The sequence below is a fragment of the Cavia porcellus genome, unplaced genomic scaffold (assembly GCF_034190915.1).
Source record: "Cavia porcellus strain 051 isolate PalLab524CR breed Dunkin Hartley unplaced genomic scaffold, mCavPor4.1 scaffold_11, whole genome shotgun sequence".
NCBI lineage: Eukaryota > Metazoa > Chordata > Mammalia > Rodentia > Caviidae > Cavia > Cavia porcellus.
In genome coordinates this window covers 1,722,067-1,749,388 of record NW_026947494.1, presented here as the reverse complement: position 1 = coordinate 1,749,388, position 27,322 = coordinate 1,722,067, and the positions used below count along the sequence as shown (strand labels likewise).

General features: G+C 55.0%; 1 protein-coding gene across 3 annotated transcripts; it reads left to right on the top strand.

Annotated features, from left to right (window-relative positions):
• The first annotated feature begins 17,844 nt into the window (after positions 1 to 17,844).
• Positions 17,845 to 23,782, top strand: Irx2 (iroquois homeobox 2). 3 transcript variants are annotated; one of them, XM_063257938.1, is made up of 5 exons: positions 18,474 to 19,014; positions 20,187 to 20,592; positions 20,851 to 21,561; positions 22,201 to 22,276; positions 22,860 to 23,782. In XM_063257938.1, the coding sequence occupies exons 1-4, from the start codon at positions 18,769 to 18,771 to the stop codon at positions 22,251 to 22,253; spliced, it is 1,416 nt and encodes a 471-aa protein (XP_063114008.1). In that variant the 5' UTR covers positions 18,474 to 18,768; the 3' UTR covers positions 22,254 to 22,276; positions 22,860 to 23,782. The 3 variants fall into 3 exon arrangements, with proteins under 3 accessions (XP_012996266.1, XP_063114008.1, XP_003462155.1); XM_013140812.3 differs by lacking the exon at positions 18,474 to 19,014 and adding an exon at positions 17,845 to 18,008 and having other exon boundaries at positions 22,201 to 23,782; XM_003462107.4 differs by having other exon boundaries at positions 18,476 to 19,014; positions 22,201 to 23,782.
• Positions 23,783 to 27,322: the final 3,540 nt, after the last annotated feature.

The window sequence follows — 27,322 nt, the reverse complement described above, 5'->3', positions numbered from 1 at the left end:
CAGGAAGTAAAGGGGTGCTGGACAGTAAGGCCAGCCATGAGGCACTGAGCAGGACACCTCCCAGCATTCCTTGTGTCCTTGGCTTTGACAAGGGATGGGGCCCTGCAGACCTGCATGCAGGCCAGGTCACCACCAGGGCTTTGTGGGTCGGTGTGTGCAGTTCCAGCACCTCCTCTCCGAGAGGAGCCCAGGGCCAGGCCCAATGTCCTTCTTTTGTTTATTCTTCTCCACTCACAACAGTATTTGCAGGTGCAGGCCTGGCAGAGGGCCCTGCAGGGGCTTCTATTCCAGTGCCAGGGCCACCGTGGCACAAGGTCAGGCCCCAGGGGCTCAAGGACAGAAGTCTGCAGCCGCGTGCTCCGGAGCCCGGAGCCTGAGACCAGGTGCAGCTGCAGGGTCCTCCCGGGCCTCTCCTGGGTGCACAGATGCTGCCTCTCCCTGCGCCCCTGCCCTGAGGTCCCCAGTACTTTTCTGTGGCTTCAGCTTCTTTGGTTATGAGGCCCCTGATCAGGTAGGGTCAGACCCCCCTGATCTTCATCAGTCACCCCTTCCTCTGTGGCTTTCCGTGGCCCTCTAGCAGAGGGGACGGTGAGGCTGTGCCCCAGTCCTGGAGGAGGAGGAGGACTGGCTTCCCAGGGTAAGCAGTTCTCAGCCAGGCATGGGACTCCGAGCCAGGGACAGAACAGGTGACGCTGCAGGAGGACGTGGAAATGGGGAGTCAGCCTGGGCAGCCCTGGGTGTGGAAGGTGGGACAGACAAGCCCGCTGCAGGAGAGCAGAGCCACAGATAGAACCCAGGAACAGGACACCTTGCAGAGCAGCCAGAGGGTTAGAATGGGACCAGAGGCACCCAGCAGTGCTGCCAGTCGGGGCTTGGGACCCAGACCAAGGGAAAGCCACACAAAGACAGGCAGAGAAAGGGCGGGAAGCACCACAGAAAGAAGAGACCTGGGCAGCACCTGGGGAGGATGGGGCTGGGCCTGCAACTCCCTGTAGGTGTGTTCCCCGGGGTTTGCTCCTCTGCAAAAGAGAGGAGCTCAGAACTCAGAGTGTGCTGAGTGTGCTGTAATCCCAGCACACAGGAGGCTGAGACAGGAAGATCACTGAGAATCTGAGGCCAGCCTGAGCTGCATAACGAGGCTCTGTTCAAAAGAAAGAAGAAAAACTCTCAGAGCAAACACAGGGCTAGGGTGTCTCTGGCTGGTGGAGCAGCTGGTTGAGGACAGAGTGCCCGTGTCCCCCTTCCAGGTCGTCCACTCCTGCCTGGTGAGGCGATACGTGCTTCTCTCCTAAGTACAGTAGGCGTGAAGTACTGTGCCATTAGACCACGCAAGCAATGCCTGGAAAAGGGGTGAGATTAGACCCAGCTGGGCCTCCTCTGGGCCTAAGGGGAGCCCAAGGCAGGCTTTACTCCGGCCCACGAAAGGGGACCCCGGGCAGGGCAGGAGGAGTGGGGAGGGGATGGTGGGAGCTGCCAGGTCAGGGTGTGGACTGGGACCACCCTGCCCTGTTGACCACACCTGACTGGGGCAGCTGGCCAATGGCACAGAGAGCTCCATGATCTCTGTAGCTTCTGTAAATGTGAAATCATTCCAACATTAAAAGACAATTTTTAAGATTCAGAGGAAAATTTTCATTCTCAAATTCTAGTGCTTGTTAAGTTATCAATGGAATTGCAGGTGAGGATGAGCAAATTATCAGACTCCTGAAAGCTCAAAACCTATTTCCAGGAACTCCACTCTGGAGGCCAGGGGAGGACGGAGAGTGGGGAGCAGGGACGGGGAGACCCAGGGTCCCGGGAGGACGGTCCAGAGCTGAGGAGAGGAGGACCTGGGCTGCCCATCCACCCACTGCCCTGGAGCCCAGCCTGAGCAGGGTGTGTGGGGCTGAGCCGTGGCCGAGGACCCGGGGTGCAGACGAGGGCCCGTTCGGCTAGGTTCAGACAAGTCCTGGGTTTATCAAAGCCAAGCAGATGCAAAGGGACGTTTGCTAACTGCACATGCGGAGGGCTCATGTGGGGGCGACCCCACTTCCTCATCAGCGTAACATGACAGTGGGGTCGCCCCACCCGCTCAGCCCCAGCTCCTGGGGAGGAGGACGTGACGGAGGCAGTGCGGTCACCCCGTGCGGGCCGCAGGCAGTGGGACTCTGGGGTCTCGGCGGGCACTGGCCTCGTGCTCAGCACACGCAGGAGCTGCCGTGGCCGGAGGTGGGAAGGGAAGGACGCTCCTGCCCGTGTGCAAGTCCCAGATGCAGGTGGATGCCCTGGCACAGGGCTGGGGTGCAGTGAGCCCCAGCCGGAGAATGTCACAGGAGCCATGGAGGCCCCTCAGACCTCAGACCTGGGGGAGAAATGTGTTAGCAGCTCGGGAATCGGTGGTGCCTGTGCATTAAGCTAAACCCACATGAATAGCGTGGCTGTAGGAAAGAAAGCCTAAGACAGAGAGGAAAATACGCATTTATTTCACATTCTAAAATCAGTGTCATTAGTCAATCAAAAGGTCGTAACACACCAACAGGTTCTACTATTAAAATAGAGAATTTATTCAAACTCAGAGCTGTTTTAACAGACCTGAAACAACGGGCCGAAGGGAAATTACCCTCGGACGGACGGAGGCAGTCCTCCTCTCAGGACCAGGACGTCTCCATCAACGGCAGAGATGCGGTCCCATGGAGGAACATCGAGGGCCCCAGGCGTGGGCAGCTATGAGATGAGTCTGTGAACTGACACCCAGCCCAAACAGAACAGAAACCAAGGGCCCTACAACAAACCTCCACACAGTCACCGCCTATCAATCTGGAGACCATAAAGTGATTCGTGGCATGGATTTTTGCCAAGGATTTTGTAGATAATCACAGTACCACATATGTAAATTCTTCAATGAGTATTCAACTATTGTTTCAATAAATGCAGAAGAAATATATATTTTATTAACTATGATATAATTTAAATACAAGAAAAACCACTACGCTCAGACATTAAGTGTGGAATTGGTATTTTTTTAAGTCAGTCACAAACCCAGGTGGTCACAACCCCATCGACACACAGCACTGCACCGTCCCTCCTGTCCCCTGTCCCACCCTAGACAACCTCTGTGGCCTTTCCCAGAGCTGCAGCACCGTGTGGGTGGAATCACCCAGCTCACACTCCGGTGTGTCGCTCGCACATTACCTCGATGTTCACCCACGTCCTGCGTGGGGTCAGTGCTTTGGCCCACGTACATGAGAAGACCCCGACTTCAGTGTCCACTCACCTGCTGATGGACATTGGGATGATTTTCAGCCCAGCGTGTCTTTATAAAGTGGCTGTAAACATTTGGGCCAGGCTTGTGTCATGCCCTTTTATTTCTCCTGATGAGTATCTCAGAGAAAAACTTCTCAGACAAGCAGTCGGTGAACATTAGGTTGCTGTTAAGCTGCACAAACAATTTCCCAAAGCGTTGGTGTGATTTTGTGTCTCCAGCAGTGAAGTTTGGGATCTCGGTTGGCCCACTTCACTGTAATGCTTTAACTCAGTCACGTTAATGCATTTGTTCGGCACATAATTGTGCATTGAATTTATATTTTTCTTATTATTGATAATCCTAACAAGTTTAAAGTACTTACTGGTCATTTTGTATTTTTCTTTTTGAGAAGTATCTAAGACTTGCAATTTTTTTGCTAAGCTTATTATGTTCATACCAAGGTTTAAGAAGAGTTCTTATGTTCTTATATATATTACCATACTGTATGATATTAAAATCACATTGTACACTAGAATATTATATTCTTGCATATAGTTATTTGTCTTTATTATAATTTTCATTTCCATTTTATTTTCCACATTAAGAGAATATTTTTAGTCAGTATATGCCTTTTTCCTGTTATAGGACTCTAGTTTGGGTCTCAAGAAAAGCCAGAGAGTGAGCTGGGCGATTCCACCCACACGGCTCTGGCTCAGCTCTGCTCCAGCCTCCTCCTTCCCCAGAATCACACTGGGGAAATCACTGCAACTTCAGAGCAGGCAAGAAACCGAGCCTAAGCGCCCGGATCTGCTCTCTTTTTCTCGGGTTGCTTCAGTAGTCTTCCGTAAACTTCAGAAGTGCCCCACTGGTTCCTACAGAAATGCTGACTGGCCCCTGAGCAGCACCGCAGGATCTGCCTAGCAGCTGGGAGCCACCTCAACCACGCAGCGCCTGAGTCCGGACTGTGCCGTGTCTCACGGTGCAGCGGCTGATCCACTGTGTCAGCTTGAGCGGTTCAGGAGCTTCCCTGAATGGGCTCAGCAATTCTACACCCGGGGTGTAGAAGACCCACCCTAGGGTGGCTCATCGCAGGATGGTGTGAAAGGGAAGGAGCAAGGGTGGACAGGCTTCCGGTCTTCAGAGCAGCTCCAGTCCTGGCCTGCAGCGTGGACACCATCTCCTGGCTTCCAGGGCAGACTCTTGAGCTTCTTCCTTGGATCCTTCAGCTTTCAGGTGTAGACTCCTCAGCCTTCCCTCGCAGACCCAGCAGCCTCCTGCTGGACACTTGCAGGGACCCTGCAGTGCGCTCCAGTCCTTGGGCTGGACCCTTCAGCCTCAGCGTGTGGACATCCTCTGCACGCTCCCTCATCCGACTCTGTGGCTGCCCACCCACCGTCAGCCGATCTTGTCATTTCTTATACATTTGTGTATCTCGTGTTGATCTGTTTCTCTAGAAAACCCTGGCTGATCCGCACGCCACATTTAACTCCTTTAGCTACTCTCCACGTCACTGTGAAGTTTTCCATGTGATTCATGCATCATAATTGACTTCACTTATTCCTGTTAGTTTAATATTTTTTAAAATACTGCAAAACGCATTTAAAAATAAAATGTCCTGTTATGCATTGCCATTTGGTAGAAATATAGTTGAGCTGTTTCATCGCTGGGCTTTGTATCCTATAATCATGGCACATCCACAGGTAATCCTAGCAGACATTTGTAGCCTCAGGATTTTGCATAGATTTTGCATAGGTGATGCTGCTATCTAGGAAACCTCCCTGGACTCCGTCTGGTTTTTCCTGTGCTTACTCTCTGCCTCACTAAGACCTCCGGTCCAATGCTGCTCAGAAGTAGTCATCCTCACTTCTCCCAGCCGTGACCAGCATCCACAATTGCATAATTAACAACGGTGTCAGCCATAGACGTCCCCCTGGCAGCCTCTGAAGTTTGAGAAATTCCATCATATGCAGTTCCCCAAGGTGTTCTCAGTGAAGAAGCTGTCCATCTGGTCAAAAGCATCAGCCGAAATGGTAGGTAGATTTTTCTCCTTTACTCGGCTACCTGGTAAATTACATTGAATGATTTTTCAAAATTCCTCTAAGCCCATGTATGCACTGTGTGCTGTCCTTTGATATATGACTGAACTCAGTTCTCTCCTATAACAGAGAATCTCAGTGTCTGTGTCCATAAGAGAGACTGACCTGTAAAATGGCGATTTAACCAGTCAACAGGAGTTAATTCCAGGAAAGCAAGGCTAACTTAACATTTGAAATCAATTAATGGCACACAGCATGATAGGAGATTTAATTAAGAAAAAGGTTTATCTCAGTAGATACGATTTCCCAGAAAAGTGAAGCTGCATTCGTGACAAGGCTCTTGGGAATCAAGGGTGAAGAGGGCGATGTTGGCGCTCAGCTTGCGCAGCAGAGCAGTGTCTTGGTTACTTTTCTCTCATCGTTGAGATAAAGTATCTGACGTCCAAAATTAGGGCGGGAAGGTTTATTTCATACAATCTTGGCAGTTTTAGTCAGTCCACATTCCGGTGGTTGCACGGCAGGGTGGTGCGGCCGGGCTGCCGTTCATGCCCACCGCAAATAGCCAGAGTGAACAGAGCAAAGCAGAGAGGCCGCACGTCTTCCCGCCGGACACTACGCTGGCTCCGCCCCCGGGCGGGTGCAGCACTCACACCACCAATCCCAGCGTTAGTCAACAAACCAATCACAAGCGCTAGATCCAGCTGCGTTCAGGATGGCATGGGGGACGGGGGGTGCTTCTGAACAAAACCCTAAGCAGACACGGCCCAGGCAGCGACAGAGTCAGGTCGGCCCACAGCATGCTGGCATCCGGCGAGGGTGGTGGGCAGAAAAGGCAGAGGAAAGGAAACAAAACAGAAAAAAGAAAGATGAATTCCCCCATTCACACACAACACCATCACTTAAGTAGACATTTTTGCAGATCTACAGAAAGCACCTTATCTTCAACAAAGGGGCCAAACGTGTTCACTGGAAGAAAGACAGGTGCTGAAAACACTGGCTTTCCACGTGCAGAAAACTAAAACTAGACCCACGCATATCACCATGCACTAAAGTAAAGTCACAGTGAATCAAAGAGCTAAACACTAAAACAGGAACACTAAATCTACTGGAAGAAAAAGCAGGTAGAAATCTGCACGCCAAAACAGTAGACAGAGAGTTCATGAACAAAAGTCAAACTACATGGGAAATACTTCCCAGAATCAACAACTGACATCTCATCTTATTAACAAGTTTTTCATGTGAAAAGAAATCTCTAATAGACTGAAAAGAAAACCTAGGGATTGGGAAAAAAACTTAGCCAAATGTCCCTCAGACAAAGAACTTCTATCTAGTATGTATAAAGAATTTAAAAAATCAGGGCTTCCAAATTCAAAGACCCAATCCAAAAATGGGCTCCTGAGATGAATACATACTTCCCAGATGAAGAAATACAAATGGCAAATAAATATATGAAAAACATTAAAAAATAAATATATGAAAAAATTTTCAGCATCACTGATCACTAGAGAAATGCACATTAAAGCAATGCTGAGATTCCTTCTCACTCCAGAAAGAATAGCCAAGATGAAGCGATCAACCATAACAAATGCTGGGGGGGCTGTGGGCAAAAAGGAACTCTTCTCCACTGTTAGTGGGAGCGTCTTATAACCACTGTAAAAAACAGTGTGGAGGTCCTTCAAAAAGCTAGGATTGGAGGTCCCACTTGACCCAGCTATTCTGCTTCGGGGCATTTTCCCAAAAAATTAAAAACATCATAGCACAGTGATATATGTGCACCCATGTTTATAGAAGCACAATTTGTAATAGCCAGATCTTGGAAACAACCCAAATGCCCATCAACTAAGAAATGGATAACAAAGATGTGGCATTTTTATACAAGAGTACTACTCAGCCATAAAGAAGGATCACATTAAGGTTTTCATAGATAAATGGATACGACTTGAGACCATACTCATAAGTGAAGTAAACCAGACTCACGTGTGTAAATGCCATATTGTCTTCTTGTTGTAAGAAAATTAAAGACTAGATAAGATTCAAAATCGGCAATAAATAATGTATAAGAGCAAGAAATTGCTCAAAGGGGAAAAATAACTGAGATACGTGAAAGGAGAAAAGAAAGAAGGGGAAGGAAACGGGTGGGGATTTGTATTTGTATGCACAGGACAGCCAAGGTGATTACACCACCAATGCTGTTAGTTCTTGGAAAAGAACAGTTAATTCTCATGTGGTTCGATGAATGTAGTGTGTCTGTATCTGGTAACCTGAGCAACTCTTCTGAAGATAACAATATGCAATACAACAACCATCATTAAATTCCTACCATTTTGTTTTGAAAGCCTATATTGTTACTGTTTGGGATTTTTTGTTGTTGTTTGTCTCTTTTGCTTTCTGTTTTCTCTTCTGTGTATTTTTCTCTTTAAAATAAAAAATCTACAGAAAAGCTAATCTAATAAATAACAGAAATTAGCAACATTGTAGAACATATGGTTAATATACAAAAATCACTTGTACATTTATATATTCACAATCAGTAATTTGAAAATTATTACAAACATACATTTTTAAAAGCATAAATAAGTAAATGAAAGGATCACATACGGAGGAATAACTTTAATAACTATGTTCAAAATCCATCTACTAAACCAGAAAGCATTCCTGAGAAAAATGTTAAGAAATAAGAAATGTATACAATCGTTACAGATTACAGAGGTCAGTATTTTTAAGAGAGTATTCTCTACAAAGTGTTATGTTATCAAGTAAATGTCAATCAGACTTTTGAGCAGGCCCATCACAGAAATTGAAAAGCTACTTCAAAGGACTTGGAATTTCCAAAATAATTTTATAAAATAAAAATAAATGATATAATATGGAAAAAGTATAAAGTCTAAACCTGATCACACGCCTTAAACAAAATATTCCAGGGGCTGGGGATTTAGCTCAGCGGCATAAGCGCCTGCCTTGAAAGCAGGCAGTCATGAGTTCGATCCCCGGTACCGATAAAAAGGAAAAAGATTAAAAAAAAAAAATATTCCAAAGTTTTGGATACTCATGGACCTAAGTGTAAGACTTAAACCCAGAATACTCTGCAGGTTACAATCGGGAAAGTCCGTGTGCCTTGGCAAATACTTCTTAAATGGAATACACACATTTACACACGGTGAAAGGAAAGACTTTGTAAACCAGGGTTTGTCAAAATTGGACATTTTGCTTGCTGAAAAACTCCACGGATGAAACTGAAAAGAGATCCTGAATACCAACCAGAGATCAGGAGAAAGTCTGGTAAAGCACGGATCCGAAAGGAACTGAGACCATCGCACAGCAAAGCTCTCCCGAGAGAAACCAGGGAAGGTGCCCGAAAGTCACCAAGTGGCCCAAAGGAGGAGCGGAGTGGGCAGAGCAGGCGCTGGACGGCCAAGGAGCCATGAGAAGGGCAGCATACTCATGGGGTTAGATCAATTTAGCACATCGATATCTGGTAATCCAAGCACCTCTTTTGAACATAACAATATAACGAACATTGCTGAATTTCTACCATCTTGTTTTGAAAGCCTATATTGTTGCTGTTTTGTGAACAGTGGGAGATTTTGTGGGAGCTGTGAGCTCCAGGGTCAGCTGCAGGGTCCGGGGCCAGGTGAAGCAGCGCCCGCCCGCCCGCCCGCCCGGGAGAGCAGTGCCTGGAAGTGCCGCTGCTCGCTCCTCTGGAGGACAGCAGGGTGGCCAGCGGCCCACAGGAGCCCAGTGCTGGCAGGGGCCTAGCAGGGGACGCAGAGACCCAGCCTGCACCAGGATCCCTCAGGACAGGCAGGGCACTTGGCCGCATAGACGGGCTCCCCGGGGTAACAGCTGCTAGTTCTGGGCCCCGGCATGGCCTCTAGATGCCCGGAGCAGGGGTACAGGGGCTGACTCTGGGCTGGGGAACTGAAGGGTTGGAATATGGGGTCAGGTAAGGGGTGGCTGGGGTACAGACTTGGTGTCACCTGGTCTGCCTGTGAATGACAGGCTGCCATCTGAGCCAGTGCTCCCTGTCGCAGTTCCTCGTCCTGGGAGGGCAGCTGTCCCAGGCAATAAAGCCTTCAAACGCCACAGCATCACGGAGACACAGCAGCCTGGGTGGCCCTATGACAAGCGGGGGCCAGACAGGTCCAGGACTAAGGAATCGCAGCCAGATCTGACCCGACGCCCACCAGGACAGCTCGAGCTGAGGAGATCAGCAAGCGGAGAGCAGCAGAGCCCCGCCCCAGTGCAGGGAAGGGGCACCCACGGGCTGCTGGGGACACCACAGGAACTTCTCCAAAGGTGACACCCACAAGGGGGGTGTCAGATGAGTGGGTGGAGAAAGGGCAGCACAGAGGACGGAGCAGGTAGGAGCCGCGTTAAGCAAGGTAAGAGCACGGCTTCACTAACAGGCAGATCAAAAATGCAAGAAGCACAGGAAGAAAGGAGGAAGGAGGGGGGACGTCGTGAGAGCAGAAGCCAGTTACGGGGCTGGAGGCAGGCAGGGGACGGAGGACAGGAGGTGGAGGCCGGAAGCTCGCAGGGGAGGCCTAGTGGTGGAACCTACTACGTAGTTTGCGCCTATGAAACGCCACAGTGAAACCCAGGTTTCAGAAGCTAAATGTACACTTCTCTGATGCTTGGCTGTTCCACTCCTAAGTCCTCCAAATGAGTGAAACGTTGTCAAACAGGGCTGTTCCTCATGGTCAGAAGCAGTAATTTTTTTTCAAAATATCCAGTGGGAACAGCATAAACGTTGACCAAGTGGCCAAAGGACACCCGGAGCACGGCTGGCCCACCGGAAATGCTGCTCCGTCCCACAGTGACAGCCCAGGGCCAGGCTGTGCCACGCGTACCTCCCAGACAGCAGGCGCTCTACAAAGACGCCCAGACCTACGCCTAGCAAAGCCTCTCTGTCCTCGGAACAGGGAACTACACGCTTGAAACTGAGGGACACCTGCGTTCAGTTGCGTGCTTTTTGGTGACTTTAAAACTCACGCGTTTGGGAGTCAGGAAGCTGAGCTTCTAACCTCCTGCTGCGTCCGCTGTGCAGCGCCCCTCTGAACTGGGGTCATGGGCACTGGGCCGCCCAGCTGCTTCAGCAACACAAGGCTGCTTTCCGGGGAAGCACGGGCTCTGAGCTCGGGCCTACACAGGTGTCTCAAGGGCGGCTTCCTTGGCACCAGGGGACCAAAGGCCCACTCTGCTCTGTCAGTGCCGCCGCAGGGGTCTGAGCACGTGTCCTTGGGAGCTGCGGGGCTGATCGCCCGGGCCAACCTCCCCTCTGCTCCCACCGTCCCGCGCCCTAAGCCACCCTGCTCTGCACCTGTCAAAGCCCCCAAAGCCTGTCCTCTCTGTCCCACACCTGGATGTACGAAGAAACTCTTTCTCTTTGACAGACGCCATTGCCTCGGTGTTACCCGGGCGCTCTGGCCCCAGATGCTTTTCCACCATCATCAAAAATGAACGGGGACCACCCTGTGGGCCCAGCAGGCGTGCAGTTCTGGGCTCAAACCCAGACTCTACGAGGCGAGTAATGGGCCCTTGTGAACGCTGGTGACCCTGAGCTGTCCGTCTGTCCTGCTGCCCTGGGTCTCCCTCTCCATAGGGCCCAGGCCTCTACACCCACAGTACACCTCAAAATCAGGTAGCTGAGTCCCCTTACTTCTGCGGCTAAGCCGTCTTCCAGGTCTCTGAGGGCTCTGCTTTCCGGTTCTCACTCCGGAATAAGCTGGTGCGCGCATGCTTGTGGCAACCTGGCTGGGCCCCAAATTACTCTCTAGTTTCTGTACCGCACGCCCACTCTGGAATTTCCTTACGGAAACTAACCTCCAAGTTTGGTTTGCCTTTATTTCAGCTTCCTTTCCCCAAATTTCCAGCCAACACACACTCATGCCCTCCATCACAGCTGTGTGTGGGGCGGGTGGCCACGGGGACCCTCGCTGTCCTCCCAGGACGCAGCTGTGGGCTGATTCCCAAGCTGGAAATTTTGTTCTAGAGTTAAGCGTTACTTTGAATGTATGTATCTCTTGCTCTTGAAACTTCGGGCTGCTGGGGACGATGTGCTTGAACTGGCTTCCGTGAGGTCCACTACAACTGTCTGGGTCACCTTTCTGTCACTGGGACAGAAAATTCCACAGCCACAACAGCGAGGAAAGGGCTATGCTGGTCTACAGTGTGCAGAGGGCCAGTCCACCATCGCTGGCTCCAGGGAAGGGCGCAGGGCAGGGGGCCTGCGGGGGAGCTGCTCACAGTGCGGTGCTGGTGAAGCAGGGTGGGAAGGGTGAAGCCGCAGAGGGCGATGGCCCCTCCAGACCACACCCCACAGACCTGTGTCGCCTTCCAGACCCCTCTCAACAGCAAACCAGCTATCACCCCGTAATCCAGTGGCCTCCCAGAAATCCCACCCAAGCTGCTATGAGACTTTGGGGTCATCTAGAAAACACTTAGAGACCCCAACGAGGCCCAGGTGAGGAGAGGGCTTTGGAGCAGCAGGGACACAGGGACACAAGGACGAAGGGACGCAGGGCAAATGTCCCTGCCGTTGTAGCTTCTCATCCACAGCCCTGCTACTACTCCTAGAAACAAAGGTGAGTTGCAAGAGGCAGTCACACGTGCCCAGGTGCCCATGGTGCCCCAGGTGTGCCTGGAGGAAGGCGGGACATGGAGGGACAGCCAGCGCACCTGGAAGCCAGCATCCCCATGGTAGCTGCCACAGCAGCCAGGAAGCACCAGCACAAGGGTCTTGAGGTCAGGAGCCGCCAAGGAGGAGGCGCTTGCCCGGGAAGGAGCCCACTGTGTGCAGGCAGGAGGGGTGGCGGTCAGGTGTCCAGCACAGGGAGCAGGGGGCAGGAGGTGACAGGCTGCAGGCTGACCAGGGCCTGGAGGAGTGGCTCTGTGGGCAAACAGAAGCCCTGGGCACGGGCTGGTGCAAGGAACAGCCCTCCACACTCCACCTCCGGTGAACAGGTCAAGAAGCAGGGTAAAGACGGAGACCTGTGATCCCTACCCAGGCCAGGCCCTGTGGCCTCTCCACTGTGCAGGGACCTCCAGCACTGCCTGCAGAGCCCCCATTTCTGGGCTGCAGTGAAGGCAACTTGGGTGCAGGTGGCCCAGAAAGGCCTCATGCTCCTGTCTGCCAGTAGGCAGAGGCAGTGTGGCAGGAAAGGCCTGGGCCCGGGTGTCCAGCAGAGACCGCCGGCCAGCTCTCCTGTGTGCCTCGGTCTCCCCTCCAGGCCTCGCTGGCCCTCCCTGGCTCTCTTCCCACCTTCCGGTCTCTCCACAGTCCTCGCCTTAGTGGGCCCCCGAATCTGCCACCTGAAGTACGTTCAGGAGGCACAAAGAGCTCTGCACACAGGCAGCCACCTGGTTCCTATCCCTAACCTCCAGCCTTCTCACAGTAGAGGAATGGAGGGGAAATAAACGAGACAAGTGGTTGAGGAGAGGAGAGATAGCGGTATTTTCCATCAAGTTTCCCGAGCTGGCATATTATACTTGTGTTTATGTTTCTTTTGAAAACCAGCACTTACTACTTTTTTTTTTTTTTGACACAGGGCCTCACTATGTTCTTCAGGCTGGCAGAGGATGCAGGCACTCCTCCTGCCTCAGCCTCCCGAGTGCTCGGATCACCCACGGGCACCACACGCCTGGCTGATGGTACTTACTGTTAATTTCTAAAACCACAGGAAAGCGGAGTGCTGCAGCCCCAGGCCTCTGGCTTTGCAGTGACAGCGGCTGACATCAGACACAAGCCCAACTCACACAGCTGGGAAACAGCCTGGAGGCTTTCAGCCGCCAACCCGCATCCTGCCCACTGCCAGCCTCAGCACTGTCCGTCTGCGTCCCCCTCCCTGGACTCTCACCTTCAGGACTTGTTTGTGTGGCGTGGGTGACTTCTTCCCCACAGCTGGGGCACGCTCTGTGCCACAGGACCATGGGGGAGGGGGGCAGGAGCTCTCCAGCCCGCACCGCTACATGCCGCCCTTCACTGGCAGCCAGGAGCCCGTGTCCCCTGAGCCCTAGTGGCCTCTTCCTGGGGGACAACAGCAAGGGACTGTGGAGCACGGCAGCCCCCACGAGGGCTCTCTCTGGTGTGCCTGGTTTCTGTGGCAATCTGGGCTGCCACAGCTTGGGGTGCAGGCTCTGTACCTCAGTGAATGTGTGGTTCATTTCCTGGCAGGGGTCTCCCCAGCACTGGTGAAACCAGCATCTTCCCAGCACGAGTGGAGGCTCTGCGTCGGGGAGGGGCCCTGCCTGCCCCCACCCCCCTTCCCTAGGGGCCTGGACTTCCCTTCTACCCTGAGTGGGAGATTCTGCATGGTGCCAGTTCCTGTGGGCATGCACACAGACATCTCCTCCATCCCAGCCGGCAGCTGGCACCTGTCCTACTGAAGGTTTTACTTTTAAGGCAAACTATCTTTTAAAAATGTATTTCTACTCCCCATGTGGAGTTTTGAAAACAAACAACAACAAGAAACAAATCTCCTCTACCCTGCCTGCACAATCTTAGACGTGTAAAAGCTGTGGGGAGTCTGGGAGAAGGGTGCATGATTCCAGTTCAGGCAGGGTGAGCTATTTCAGGTAAGCACGCCCAGTAAAGAGGTGGCCAAATGCAGCTCGGTCCAGACAAACATGAGAGCCTCCACTGACTGTTTAATTAAAGGACAGCTTCCAGGGGTTTCCTAGAGCAGAGTCAGTCCTACCAGCAATTGGCTCTGGTGACCCCTCGGTGGCCACAGCAGGGGCGCACTGCTCACACAGCTGGCCAGCACCGAGGTGCGCTCTGGCGTCAGGAAGCAGGAATGCACAAGAACTGCTGGCGGGTACAGAGCTAAATTCCCCCAAAGTCTGTCTTGCAAAACATTTTAACAACAAACAAACAACAACAACTCCGGATGACTCCACTCTCAAAGCAGCTCCTGGGAGCTCTGTCCAGGTCTGCAGGGGGGCTCTCTACTTGCTGAGGAGGGCACAGGCACAGGCAAGGGCCAGGACCCAGGCCAGCAGTCTTCAAACAAAGCCTGCTGGGAAGGCTGGGCTTCCCGCTTCTAACCCACCCCTGGAATTTTCTGATCCACCAGAACCCCAGCTGTCCATTTCCGTTGAGCGTCCCCTCTCAGCCCTTCTCCGTGCGTCGTCCTCGCTGCCCACACCTTGCTCCCCTCCCCACAGCTCACTCCTGGCCTGGAGACCCCCTCCGCAGATGGGTGCGGGCCTGCACCCCAAGATCGCAGGAAGGAGGGACTTGGACAGGCTGCAGGTTTTCTAACCTTTGAGGTGGGGAAACTTCGGGAGACGCCGCTGCAGGCACCTCAGAGGATGAGACCAGTGCTGCCACTGAAGGACAGGTCAGCAAGGGGGAGCCTTCACAGTCATGGGCGACAGCAGAGAGCTGGGTACCTGAATGCTGCTGAGTGGTCACAGAAGGGAGCTGCAGTGGGCCCAGGGATCCAGGCTCTTTGCACCCATCTGGGCTTCTGGCCGTGGGCTGCCTTCCCGGTGTCCCACGGTGCGGCCTGGAGGCGCCCAGGCCCATCCAGCAGAACCCAGGCAGGGCACCACGGGTCTTGGGGTCAGAGCTTTGGGGATCCCTCAGCGTCCAGGTTTCTCCTGAGCATGGGCTTCACTGAGGACATACAGCTTTAGGGGAATATTTGGAAGCCCAGAGACATGGATGCTGGGATATTCAATACGACGGTCTCCTAGGAGGGGCAGCAGCTGGATTTAGAGTTTGCACAATTTATAACGCTGGGTTTCAGTTTTAACAAACAGAAAGCAAACTGCACAGCCGCGTGCATCTTTCCTCCCCTCCCCTCTTTCTTTTTTGCTGTTTCTTCCTCCAGGCACCGCCAGGATCCGGGCACCAGGGGATCCCTGGTCACAATGTAAGTGTGATTGGTTCACTTACGGTTTACACGTTCCTTCATTAACAAGAGCCGATGCAAAATGTCATCTTTAATCTTAATTGCTCACAAACATTACACATCCAAAATGGTGGCTGTATTTCCACCGACCTCAAACTCCACGGAAGACCAAAGTAACAAAGGGAAACGGATACGCGCGGCCTGGTTGAAAGGCCCCTGGGTGCTTTCCTTTCTCCACGAGTGAGCCCCGTGTGAGCAGGGCCAGATCGCTCCTCGTGCAGGGACGCCCGCCGCTCCTTGCTGGCTGGGGGCAGAGCCAAGGCCACCATGGCTGAACCGAGGCCGGCAGACGCGGGCCACAGCGCCCCCTCGCCGCCTGCCGCGCACTCCGGCCCGCGTCGCCTCTGCCTGGAGCGCGACCCGGGAGTCCCGGAGCACACGGCGGTCTCTGCGGGCGCCTGAGCCTGCGCGGCCGGCCGCGCTCCCGGGAAGCCCCGGCGCCTGGCCTGCACCTCTGCACGCCCGGCCTCGCCAGAAAAGCCCAGCTCTCGGCCACGTGCACGTCCGCGACCTGCTCTGTGCGCTCCGCCACTGTCGGGACAAGAGACAAAACAAGGCTGTGTTAACTTTGTTTTTTAAGCTGTCACGCACACACCAGTAACCGAGGAGGATCCTCGGCCAGCCCGACGCGACGCACTGCGCGGTAACTGCTGCGGGGATCGCGCTCCAAGCAGCTGCGCCGTGGCCGGCTCCTTCACCACGCTCGGAGGCCTCAGCCATGGGAGCTCAGAACCTCACCTGCCCGACACGAACCCCCTCCCCAGCCCTCAGGCGTGACAGCTGGGCCTGCTGCACCCAAGGGCGGCCGCGCGCCCCAGGTCCCCTCTGCTGTCCGCACGGCCTCCGGTCTCGGGGGACCCGACAGCCACCCAGCCAGGCAGCTACAGCCAGGGACACTGCATGGACTCTGGTCAGCAGCGTGCTCCCCCTCCCCACACTCATTGTTTTGAAATGCTTAGGACCAACCAAGTCACCTTTAACCTAAGCAAAGTGATTTTTCAAACAACAAGGAGCTGACTGCAAGACGGAGTTTATACACCCTGGTAACACCGAGAAGTGTTACTTACTGCTCCTGCGTGGGCATTTTAATTTGCTACAGTCACTACCAATAAAAACGGCACGCAGCACGATTCGACTGTTTAATAGCGCAAGGTAGAAACAGGCAGCAGTACGGAAAATTTAGATTTCAGCGGAGGAGCGTTAATTGCTGCGGCGAAAAACACACAGATCGGAAGAGGCCGCGTCCCCAGCCTAGCACCGAGGAGGGCAGGGCCAGCCGGGCTTCCGAGGAGACCCCCCCCCCAGTCACGTGCGCCTGTCTGGTTATATCCTTAATTGATGTCAAAATCGACAGCTGCAGAGCCTTGCTGGGGTGTGTCCCCAGAAGCGGCAGGGTAGGCGGGAGGAGGGGAGAAAGGAGAGGGGAGGAGCCCCGGCGCTAAGGGGACCACTGCAGGGAGCCTTCTCCAGAAATGAAGGCCGGCGACCCTGCCAACAAAAATTAAAGCCTTAAAAAGCAAACAAAATCTTAGAGGGGGGGGGGCTGGACGGCTGGCCACGTGCTCCGGGGCCCTCTGCCCTCTCAGGAGCGCATCTCACCTCGGGTGCCTTCCTTCCAGGAAGGCCCCCTTCCGGGGAGGCGATCTGCCGCCTTGGGGGGGCTCCACCTGGCTGCGGGGGGCCGGGTGTGTCTCTGCCTGGTCTCTACCCTCCCTCCCCCACTAGATCTACGGGAATTGACTGAAAGCATCTTCCCTGGAATGAATTAGGATACCCGAAGTGGGGTCCCAGCACCCGGGTGCAGACTGCTGGGCCCTCCTCCTGGCGGGTGGGAGAGGGCTGGGGGGGGAGACACTAGATGGGGGGCGGAAAGGAGCCGGAAAGCACCTACCAGGAGTGACTAGCGGCCAGCCCGCCCGAGGAGGTGGAGGAGGTGGAGGAGGAGGAGGAAGAGGAGGAGGAGGGTCCTTGTCAGGCTCCGGGCTGCAGTTTGCTACTAGTTCCCTGGATGCGGGAACCGGAAAATGCAGCTCGACCGGCAAAGGAGCCCCGCGCTCCTGCTCTGAGGCCGAAACCCACCCACGCAGAGGCCTGGGAAGAGCATGGCTACCCGAGACCACTAGGCCCGCCAGTTTCAGCCCCGCGGGATGGCCGGGCCGTGGCAGGCCCAGGCTCCACTCCGGTGCGCAGATCCCCCCATCGGCGTCTCTGTGGTGGCTCTCGGGGAAGACACCTGTTGGGTGAGCCACCCGAAGCCTGCATACACCTGCCCCCCTCCGCTCTCCCCAAGCGTCCCCATTGGTGACCCTATCAGGCCGGATCCCCTCTCCTGCCAGCCCCAAATGAAGAAGCCAAAGGGCAGAGAGGGCTTTAGGGGCTCGTGACCCAACCGCCGCCAACCTCCTTGCATGAGCCCCGCGAGGCGCCTCCGGAGCCGACGGCAGGTTACCTGAGCCACCTGTGATGCGACTGCGTCAGGCCGCCAGCCGGCCGACTGCCCTCTAGTCCCTTCCTGTGGTGGCGGCGACGAGGTTCATGCCCAAGGAGGCTCCTCCGCTAACGTCTTCCCCCCAGTCCGAAGGAGGCGTCAACTTACGAAAACCAAAAATCAAAACTCTGGGGAGGAGTTTTCCCCAGCAAAGTCCTGGCAGCGCGCTCCTGGAGAGTCCCAGCACCAGGGCCTGCGACTTGGAGACGGAACTTCACCGCCAGGCGCTGCCAGCAGCGGCACACTGAGACGCCCTGGGTCCGAGTCGGCGCTTGGCCGGGCGCGGGGCTGGGAGATCAGACCTGCGAGGCCACACGGGAAGGCAGCTCGGACGGCAAGTCACTGTACGGAGGACCCGGGCCACGCGTGTCCCCGTCCTGTCCTCCGGCCTGGACACCCGAGGCGGGGCGCGGAGGGGCGCGCAAGAGGGACCAGGGGGCGGGGCGGTGGCCGGTGGGCCCGAGAAGGGGACAGCGGTGAGAGAGGTGGGCGGCTTGTAGTACGTGCGAGTGGGAGGGGTGCGTGCCCGGGAGCGCAGCTAAGCCAGGCCCAGCTGCAGGGCCGGGACCGGGGCCCGGCCGGGGCTGGGCCGCGCGCGCGAGGCGGCTGCGCCACAAAAGCCTGCGCGTCCCTCCCTGCGCCCGCCCCTCTGCCCGCCGCCCCTCCCCGCGCGCTTCCCCGCCCCTCCCCCGGCCGTGGCCCGCGGCGGGAGCGGGCGGAGCAGGGGAGGGGCGGGCATCCGAATATGCAGATGAGCGCGTGACGGACAGCTCCGCGTTCCAATGTCCCTCGGAAACTCGAGCGCTCCTTCCTCAACTCCTCACTCCCTACTCCAGACTCCCCCAAACCCCGACCGCCGGCCTGGCGCGCGGCTGCGCCTACCGGCTCCGCGCCGCCGCCGCCGTCGCCGCCACCGCCACCGCCACCGCCACCGCCCGGCCGATCCCCCGGTCCGCGGCCGTCCGGCGAGTGTCTGGACCAGCCAGCCGCAGCCCGCGCCTCGGTGCCCGCCGCCTCGCTGCGCCCCGGCCGGGCGTGGATGGAGGGCGCCGCGCGCGCTGCCCGCTGTTCGGCGTGACGCGGGCCCCGCGCCCCGCGCCCACCATGTCCTACCCGCAGGGCTACCTGTACCAGGCGCCCGGCTCGCTGGCGCTCTACTCGTGCCCGGCCTACGGCGCGTCCGCGCTGGCGGCACCGCGTAGCGAGGAGCTGGCGCGCTCGGCGTCGGGCTCGGCGTTCAGCCCGTACCCGGGCTCCGCGGCCTTCACCGCGCAGGCGGCCACCGGCTTCGGCAGCCCGCTGCAGTACTCGGCCGACGCCGCTGCCGCCGCCGGCTTCCCGTCCTACATGGTAATCGCGCGGGGGGACGCGGAGGAGGAGCGCCCAGCTCCGGGTGCGGCTCGGGCGCGCGGGCTGGTGGAGGTCGGCGGCGCCGGCCCTGGGAGGAGGCGCGAGGAGCAGCCGAAGCGTCTGAACCCGCTTGCGGTGGGAGGCGGCGCTGCCGGGGTGCTTTGCTCGGCTGCCGGGAGAATTTTCCGCGGAACCTGGAAAGCGCGCTCGGCCAGGCGAGGGTCTGTCCCCGGCTCTCCCTGGTTCCCCGGCAGCCTGTTGGGTCCGGGCGAGCCGGTGGTTCTCGTTGACCTGAGCACGAGGGTGGGTGCAGGGCTTCTGGGCCGCGCGCAGGGTGAGGGAACAGGGCCCGGGATGCGGCTCTGGGGCCAGACCTGAAGCCCCTGGGCTCGGGCTCAGTCTGTCTCGCAGACCGAGCTCTGGAGGGGCGTTTTGGCGGTCGCGGGTCCTCCGTGAGCCAGAAGCGGCGCCTGCTTTGACGATCCAGTGGGCTCGCGCGCCTCGGGGACACAGCCGGGGCCGTGGCCACGCACTTTCCTAGCGATGGAGGTCATTTGGGGGCTGTCGCCGCTGCCTCCCTCGGTAGAATTCCTGGGCAGCGGGGGAGTAGCGGAGGCCGTGGAAAACGCTGCAAATGTCTTGAATTTAAACGTTAAAGCCTGAATTAAAATGCTAATTACCACGTATTTGAAGAATTCGAAACGGTGACTGGCTTCTGAGTTGCAAATTGGATTTAGAGCTTTAGTGCAGTGAATAGCAGAGTGGGGGCTCTAGGTTGTTTTTAAAAAAACATAAGGGCGGGCAAAGAGGTGGGAGGTGGCACTGCAAGCTTCCGGGGAAACTCAGAGCAAGAAAGTACCAGGAGGCCGGAGCGCGAGGCGCATATGTTTGTGTACATTGCACGCGCGACTCCCAACATTTAGGAGGAGCCGTGTGGTTTTAGAAAAGTGAAATAGATCGTAAATTCGGGCATAAAATTGCAGTGCTTTTGTGATCACCAACTAGCTGGCTAAATCACCCGCTGCTTTTGTTGATCTTTTACTAAGGACAGCGCCACCAGAGCACGGGAGACCCGGGACTGAAAAGCTGTGGCGGGTGGGAGGCAGGGTCGCCTCGGGGATGCAGCCGGGAAGGTCCCCGTGCACGCACTCACGCGCTGCTGTCCGTTGCAGGGCGCGCCCTACGACGCACACACGACCGGGATGACGGGCGCCATCAGCTACCACCCTTATGGGAGCGCGGCCTACCCGTACCAGCTCAACGACCCGGCGTACCGCAAGAACGCCACGAGGGACGCCACGGCCACGCTGAAGGCCTGGCTGCAGGAACACCGCAAGAACCCCTACCCCACCAAGGGCGAGAAGATCATGCTGGCCATCATCACCAAGATGACCCTCACGCAGGTCTCCACCTGGTTCGCCAACGCGCGCCGGCGCCTCAAGAAGGAGAACAAGATGACGTGGGCCCCGAGGAACAAAAGCGAGGATGAGGACGAGGAGGACGGCGACGCAGCGCGGAGCAAGGACCAGAGTCCGGACAAGGCGCAGGAGGGGGCGGAGACTTCGGCAGAGGACGAAGGTGAGCGGGGACGCGGCTAGAGTCGGGAGCTTCTCCCCAGGCGGGAACGGGAGGACGCGGCCGGTGCGGAGCCCAGGTCCCGCCCGGAAACGCGATCGCCCAGCGCCGATCCGGCCCGTGCGACCTGGCCTCGGGGCCAGGGTGCTTCGGGGAGGCCTGGCTGCTCCGTGAGCGCAGTTCGGTTTCGGGTGAGGGGGGCGCCGAGTGCGGGGTGGCCTCGGAGCTCCAGGCGCCGCCGACCGTGCCGCCCGCCCCCAGGGATCAGCCTGCACGTGGACTCGCTCACGGATCACTCGTGCTCGGCCGAGTCCGATGGGGAGAAGCTGCCTTGCCGCGCCGGGGACCCCCTGTGCGAGTCGGGCTCAGAGTGCAAGGACAAATACGACGACCTGGAGGACGACGAAGACGACGACGAGGACGACTGCGAGCGGGACCTGGCGCCGCCCAAGCCGGTGACCTCGTCGCCGCTCACCGGCGTGGAGGCGCCGCTGCTGAGCCCCGCGCCAGAGGCTGCACCCCGCGTGGGCGGCAAGACCCCCCTGGGCAGCCGGACGTCGCCGGGCGCGCCACCGCCAGCCAGCAAGCCCAAGCTCTGGTCGCTGGCCGAGATCGCCACGTCGGACCTTAAGCAGCCTAGCCTGGGCCCGGGCTGCGCGCCCCCGGGGCTGCCCGCTGCTGCTGCGCCCGCCTCTGCCGGGGCCACCCCGGGCGGCTCGCCCTACCCCGCCTCGCCGCTGCTCGGCCGCCACCTCTACTACACGGCGCCCTTCTATGGCAACTACACAAACTACGGGAACTTGAACGCGGCGCTGCAGGGCCAGGGCCTCCTGCGTTACAACGCGGCTGCCGCGGCCCCAAGCGAGGCGCTACACGCGGCGCCCAAGCCGGCCAGCGACGCGGGCAAGGCGGGCGCGCACCCGCTGGAGCCACACTACCGGCCTCCGGGCGGCGGATACGAGCCCAAGAAAGGTAGGTGGCCCGGGCCCTCGGGGCGCTACGGGGAGGGGCTGGTGGGCTAGAGACGGAGGAGGGATGGGCCGGCCGGGGTGAGGCTGGGCATTCCCGGTTGGCAGAAGGAGCCACTCCTGGGACTCGGAATTAGGCAGAAGTGAGCTGGGGGAGAAGGGCTGTGAGTGAAGTGGAAGAGGTGGAGCCTGCCTTTTAGATCTACCCTGTTATTATTTACTCTTTATTTAATTGATGATTAATATTATCATCATAACTGTTTGGGTTTTGGCAAACACCTATTGCCACAAAATGCCAATTACAGCCCTGCCCCCTGCGGATGCAGGCCAGGCCTCTCCTGATCACTGCCTCTGGCAGGGTGGTGAACCCGGGTCTCAGCCCAGTCCCCCTCTGCCTTTGCATAGGAGGAAAGGAAAGGGTCTCGAAGAGGCCTCTTCCCTTTTCTGGTTGTCTCTGTTGTGCATAATTCGGACCACCTAGAAGGAGTTCAGCGGGGAGGAAAGGAAAGTGAGCGAGCAAACAGGGCTAGACCCGGCAGTGTCCACCCTGAGCTCCGTGTGCTACGCTGGGCTCTCCGGGTACCTGTCTGTTGGCAGCCTGCACGCGGGTACAGTTCTCACTCACCGCTCCCTCCCCCGACAGATGCCAGCGAGGGCTGCACGGTGGTTGGCGCAGGCGTCCAGCCCTACCTATAGAAGGGCCATGCTCAGCGGTGCAAGTAAGTGGGCACCCCGTGCTGCTGGACCCGGGAGGCTCCTCCAGTTGTCAGCTTGCTGCAAGTGCTGTGGAGCCACCTCTCCTGGGGTCCCCCTCCCTTTAAGGTGGGGGAGTATCTGCTCTGTTTATAAATTCCTTCTTCTGCTCAAATTCTGCATTGAAAAATCACCCTCACTGCAATGTATATGACAACACTGCTATTGTTTTCTCTTTGGAAAAATAGACGATTAGAATCTGGGCATTTGTGTGTCCTTTGGAGCAGCTCTCACTGTGCTAGAAATGTAGCAGACACCTGCTTTGATGAGGAAAGCTTCCCAAACTCAGCCCAGAAGCCTTTGTAGATAGATGTTGCCAGCGGAGCGGAGGAGGCCCAAAGCAGTGGCTGTTAGCAGGCCTGCGCTGGGCTCCTGTCCTGAAGGCCCAGACCAGGCCCTGCATTTCTCCTGGCCCTTTAAAATGCATTCCTCTACTGCCAGACAAAATTACTGATCCCGAGTCTTGACCAGGGGAAGGGGAGGTGGAACTGTTATTGGTGTGGGGCTGAAGGATTTGGGAATGCTTACGGTTTTTCCCTTGGTCCACAGGTAGGTGTCACAATTGCTTTGGAAAAAAAAATCAGCAGGCCATTCTGTCTTCCCAAGCTCATACATACACAGCTAGAAACACCAGGTCTCTAGATCCCAACTGTACCTTGTGCCACTGTAAAACCGAAGGCCCAGCACACACTGTCAGCCACAGAACCCAGGACTGCAGCCCACTGTGGTGTGGACATGTGTGTGTGTGTGTGAACCTGTCCGCATAGTGTAGCTTCCCCCGTGTACGTGTGACTTTTGAAAACAATCTGTTTTTTCTCAGGATATCTTGAATTGATCACTTCATTGCCACGGTATATATTCTATAGGTGTGATAGGATTTACTGTAAAATTTATTTGTAAAAGATGTACACAGTAGAAACAAAACGTGATTGAAGAACTTGAGTACTTCACAAGTGGAAACAAATTTGATATTTATTTTTATAATGATATAAAGCTTCTAGTAATTTATGCAAGTTGTATTGCAATGGAATCTAAACTTTTGTAAATAAATTCTGCCTGGTTTTTATTTGAACATTGCTGGTTATACAATCTTTGTTGGTTGTTTAACATGAATTCTTTACTAATTTATATCTTAAATTGTAAATAAAAACACACTAGCCTACAGTAGTACAGTGTTTGGGGCTCATTTTTCCAGAAGAGAGGTTGGAATCTGGAGCCCTGAGGCTGGGATCCTATGGGTGAGAGCAGCTCTTCTTTTTAATGAAAAGCTGGGTGAAATAAACTCACGTTTCTTGCCCGCTCATAAAGAAAAGAAAACACAGGCAGATGGAAGAGATCTACATTAGGGAGATACATGTGGTTCTAGAGTATTTATATACAAATGTATTGCAAAAAAATTTTGTTTTCTGAATATGCAAAGTTCCTTGTTAGTGTAAATTTTTAAGACTTGGAAAATAAAATGATTTGACACTCTTGTGCATTATATATTTATTTGTGAGGCTGGCTTTGGAATTTCTTCAGCAAACTAAGCGAGAAGTGCCATTCTATTGATGATGGAGAGTTCTGCCCCTAGGAGAAATTGCTGGTGGAAAGAACATTTTCTTAGCCAGAATCACCAAAATTAACATAGATTATTCAGATTATTTGAAGGTCCCCGCACTCTCCTTTCACACACCTCCATCTAACACCAGGGGGGAAGGGGAATAGTTTCCTTTCAAAGGTGCTCACCCTGACCCTCGCCCAAGGAAAGTTTAAACAGCCATAGATTATTGTGTCTTTATTGTCCTTAACTCACCTCCTAATTATAGGACAAGTCCAAAATGTGCAGCCAAGGAATGCATCCTCCTTCACTGGAATCATGAAAGCAACAACCCTGTCACTTTAATTTTCAGCAAAATTATGTGGCTATCCATATAATATGATTTCAGAAAGAAATGAGCAATCATTTATTTCCTCTCCAAAGATAAATTGAGTGAATATAACTTACAGTTATAAAACAAGAATAATGGGTCCTTAGATTGCCCTTTAATCAATCATGCACTTATTTTTCAAGAGGTTCACCTATTTTATGCCGTGATTAATAACGGTAGGGGTGAGAGCGTTATTGGATCCCAGCGGGGGAGGTCTCCGGTGCTCTTAGCTGTTTCGGAATGGTCAGTTGGGGTTCATTATGGGCTGAGATTGAACAATTTATAAAATCTTGTCTAAACATCTGCCAGCTCCGATAGGCCGATGTGTCTGAGGATGGGAAATTGCTGGAGCGGTTGATATTGACAAACGGATCTCTCTCCGGTGGCTTTTTGTGCCATGGAAATTAGTGGCCTCTTGCTGGGGTCTTGTTAGAAAGGGTATTTGAAAGTAATCTTAGGTACTTGAGGAAGCCAGGGGACTGTGAGCTGGACGCCCAGGGGGAGGGCGCTGTGGGGCGGTGGCCGGGCCTGGAGCGGACAGATAGGTGAAGGGAAGGCTTGCCATTTCCCGTCCTCGTTATGCATTCTGCTGGCTTTGAATACACAGGCATTTGGAGGTCAGACATAACGTAAACCTCTGGGGCACAGAGGTTTTCTTTGCTCTTTTTCGCTCTGCTCTGCTCTGCCTCCCCAGTCATGGAAATGGCAGTGCTGGCGCTGTGCTGTCTGCTGGCAGGAGGGGAGCTTTTTCCCGTGGACCCCTGGCCACCCTGCTTGGCTCGCCTGGCAGCCAGCAAATAGGAGGTCTAGGGAGGAAGACGAGCTCTGAGTGCATTTTCTGGTTTTGGTTTCAGACACAAAATCGTCTTAGAATTTCCATGAAGATCATGATTTTCCCCTCCAGGAAGTATTTTACATTGCACTATCAAGGGATCAAGTAGTTCACTAATACTAGCTTTATTTCTTGAGTCCACGGGGAATAAAATGCACATGACAGCAGTATCTCTGTGCAATGCACTGTCACAATGTAGTGAGGCTGTTTCAAGGGCTTCCGGGGGAAAGAGGGAAAGTTAGCGATGGAAACCAACCCTAAGGAAGGTGTAGCGTGGGGGCCAGTTGTCTCTGAAAGGCCTGGGGGGGTTGGGGGTGGGGACCTCGCGCCCGAGCTGATCTTCATGCAGATGTCCAGAAATTGAAGTCTGAGTAGCAGTCTAGTAGCAGCCACCTCCTCCGGGATGGGGGTGATTGCTTTACCTGGACACGCGGTCCTGGCCCCTTCCTGTGCACACCCAGCAGACCCGGGGAGGTGCCCCTTTCAGTGGGTGATCGCTTAGGGCAGCCGGAGCCCTGCCCAGCCTGGAGAAACCGCTTTGGTGTCTCCGTGCCCAGCACTGCTTGATTTCCCTAGCTTACCCACCTGCTTCCTGACCTGGCTTTCCTTTTGAAGAACTTGATTTTTAGATATTCACTGAGAACATGGACCCAGGCTGATGTGTAGAGGGATCTTGTCAGAGGTGTTGCATTGCCGGGGAACTTAGGCGCTCTGCTCTGGTAGGTTGTTGGGAGAAGGGCAGAGGAGACAGGGAGACACGCAGACCCTTGCTGGGGAAAGCAGCTGCTGGCTGAGATTTACTTGTGCTTTAAAAACTTGTTAATCAAAAGTGACTGCAGCCAAGACGCTCCTTTGCAGCTGCTGACTAAGATGGGGGGAGGAACAGAGCCCTGGGCCGTGGCACAGGGCTTTGGGGGCTTTGGCCTTGCGGTGGGGACAGGCCCGGGCGGCTGCCTGCTCCTGGGCCCTGCGCCCGCGCTCAGGCCTCGGCAGCCCCCTGCCCTCTGGCCTGCAGCTTCATTAGAGCTGATTTCCCGGATTGGCACCTTAGTCTCAGGTGGGCCCAGGGGTCGGGTGCTGCGGGGAGCCCGGGGGCGCTGCCGCCCGCGCCGTCAAATGTCAACATTTGTTCCCAATAAAAGCGGTATTGTTTCTGCGAAGCTGCCCAGCGACTGACTTTGAAACTTGTAAAGAACTCCTGCCTTTGTCTTCCGCAGGCTGGAGAGGCCGGCGGCCCGAGGAGGGAGCCAGGCCAGGGGCGAGGGGTGCGCCTGGAATCGGCCTCCAGGACACCCCCTCCAGCCGCCCGGAGGGCCTGGGGGTGGAGGTCTGGGGTCGGTGCTGTGAGGAGGGTCAGAAATCTGCAGGCTCCGGAGTTTCCAGCCCCAGAAGACCAGGCTTGGAACAGCCACCCCACCCCTGGGGTCAAGTCCAGTTACATTTAAATATTTATTAAGAGGCTGAAAGTAAAGCAGACCTTTTCCTTTTAAAGTGATAGAATACATACATGTTAAACTACAGTGTTGGAACAGAGACGTCAGTTGGGGGAAAAAATAGTTTGAACTCAATTTATGATCCAGTCAGAGGCAAGCCTTTTTGAATTCTTATAAGAATAGGAATTATTTCCAAGTTTTTTCCAAATAGCACACAATGATTATCACCATATGCTTTTCTTTAAAGAACAAGGACAATCCCAAAGAAAATGTTCAGTTAAAATCCAAATTAAAGATAGAGGGTAGATATGAGTTTTTAAAATACTTTTACATAAACAGCATTTAAGACGTTTTTAAAACGTGTTCACTGGAGCGGTGATCTTGGGAAACGCAGACCGTCTGTGATAGTGGATATTATGATTAACATGATTTGAATTTCTACAAATCACAAGGGGGAGATGTCCCTTTGATGTATTTTCAAACCTTTATGCAAGTGACAAATCCTTACGGATATTTTAAAGGCTTATTTTAAGGAGAAGTAATCTATGACAATATAATTTTCCAGCTGCAGAAAATGACTTTCTATTGGTCACGGTGAAGGGCTCTGCGCCCTCCCCTCTACCCTGGCGGGGGCCGGGCACCAGCATCCCTACACGCTTGGACCTCAGCCCCTGGGAGGTCCGGGGCTGCACACCTAAGCCTGGACTCGGGGTTTGACACCATCTCAGCAGGGACCTCTGTCCTCCGCCCTTCCCGAAGGGCACAGGCTGTCCTTCCTTCCCGGGAGGGCGCAAAGCTCTTCCTTCTAAGAACCCAAACACGGAGGGCGCGGCCGGA

Bases quoted from the DNA above. Each gene is read 5' to 3' on its own strand.
- Irx2 (XM_063257938.1), top strand. From the start codon at position 18,769: ATGTCCTACCCGCAGGGCTACCTGTACCAGGCGCCCGGCTCGCTGGCG. The intron at 20,593-20,850 runs GTGAGCGGGGAC...GCCCGCCCCCAG, and splicing joins GACTTCGGCAGAGGACGAAG to GGATCAGCCTGCACGTGGAC. The intron at 21,562-22,200 runs GTAGGTGGCCCG...CTCCCCCGACAG, and splicing joins CGGATACGAGCCCAAGAAAG to ATGCCAGCGAGGGCTGCACG.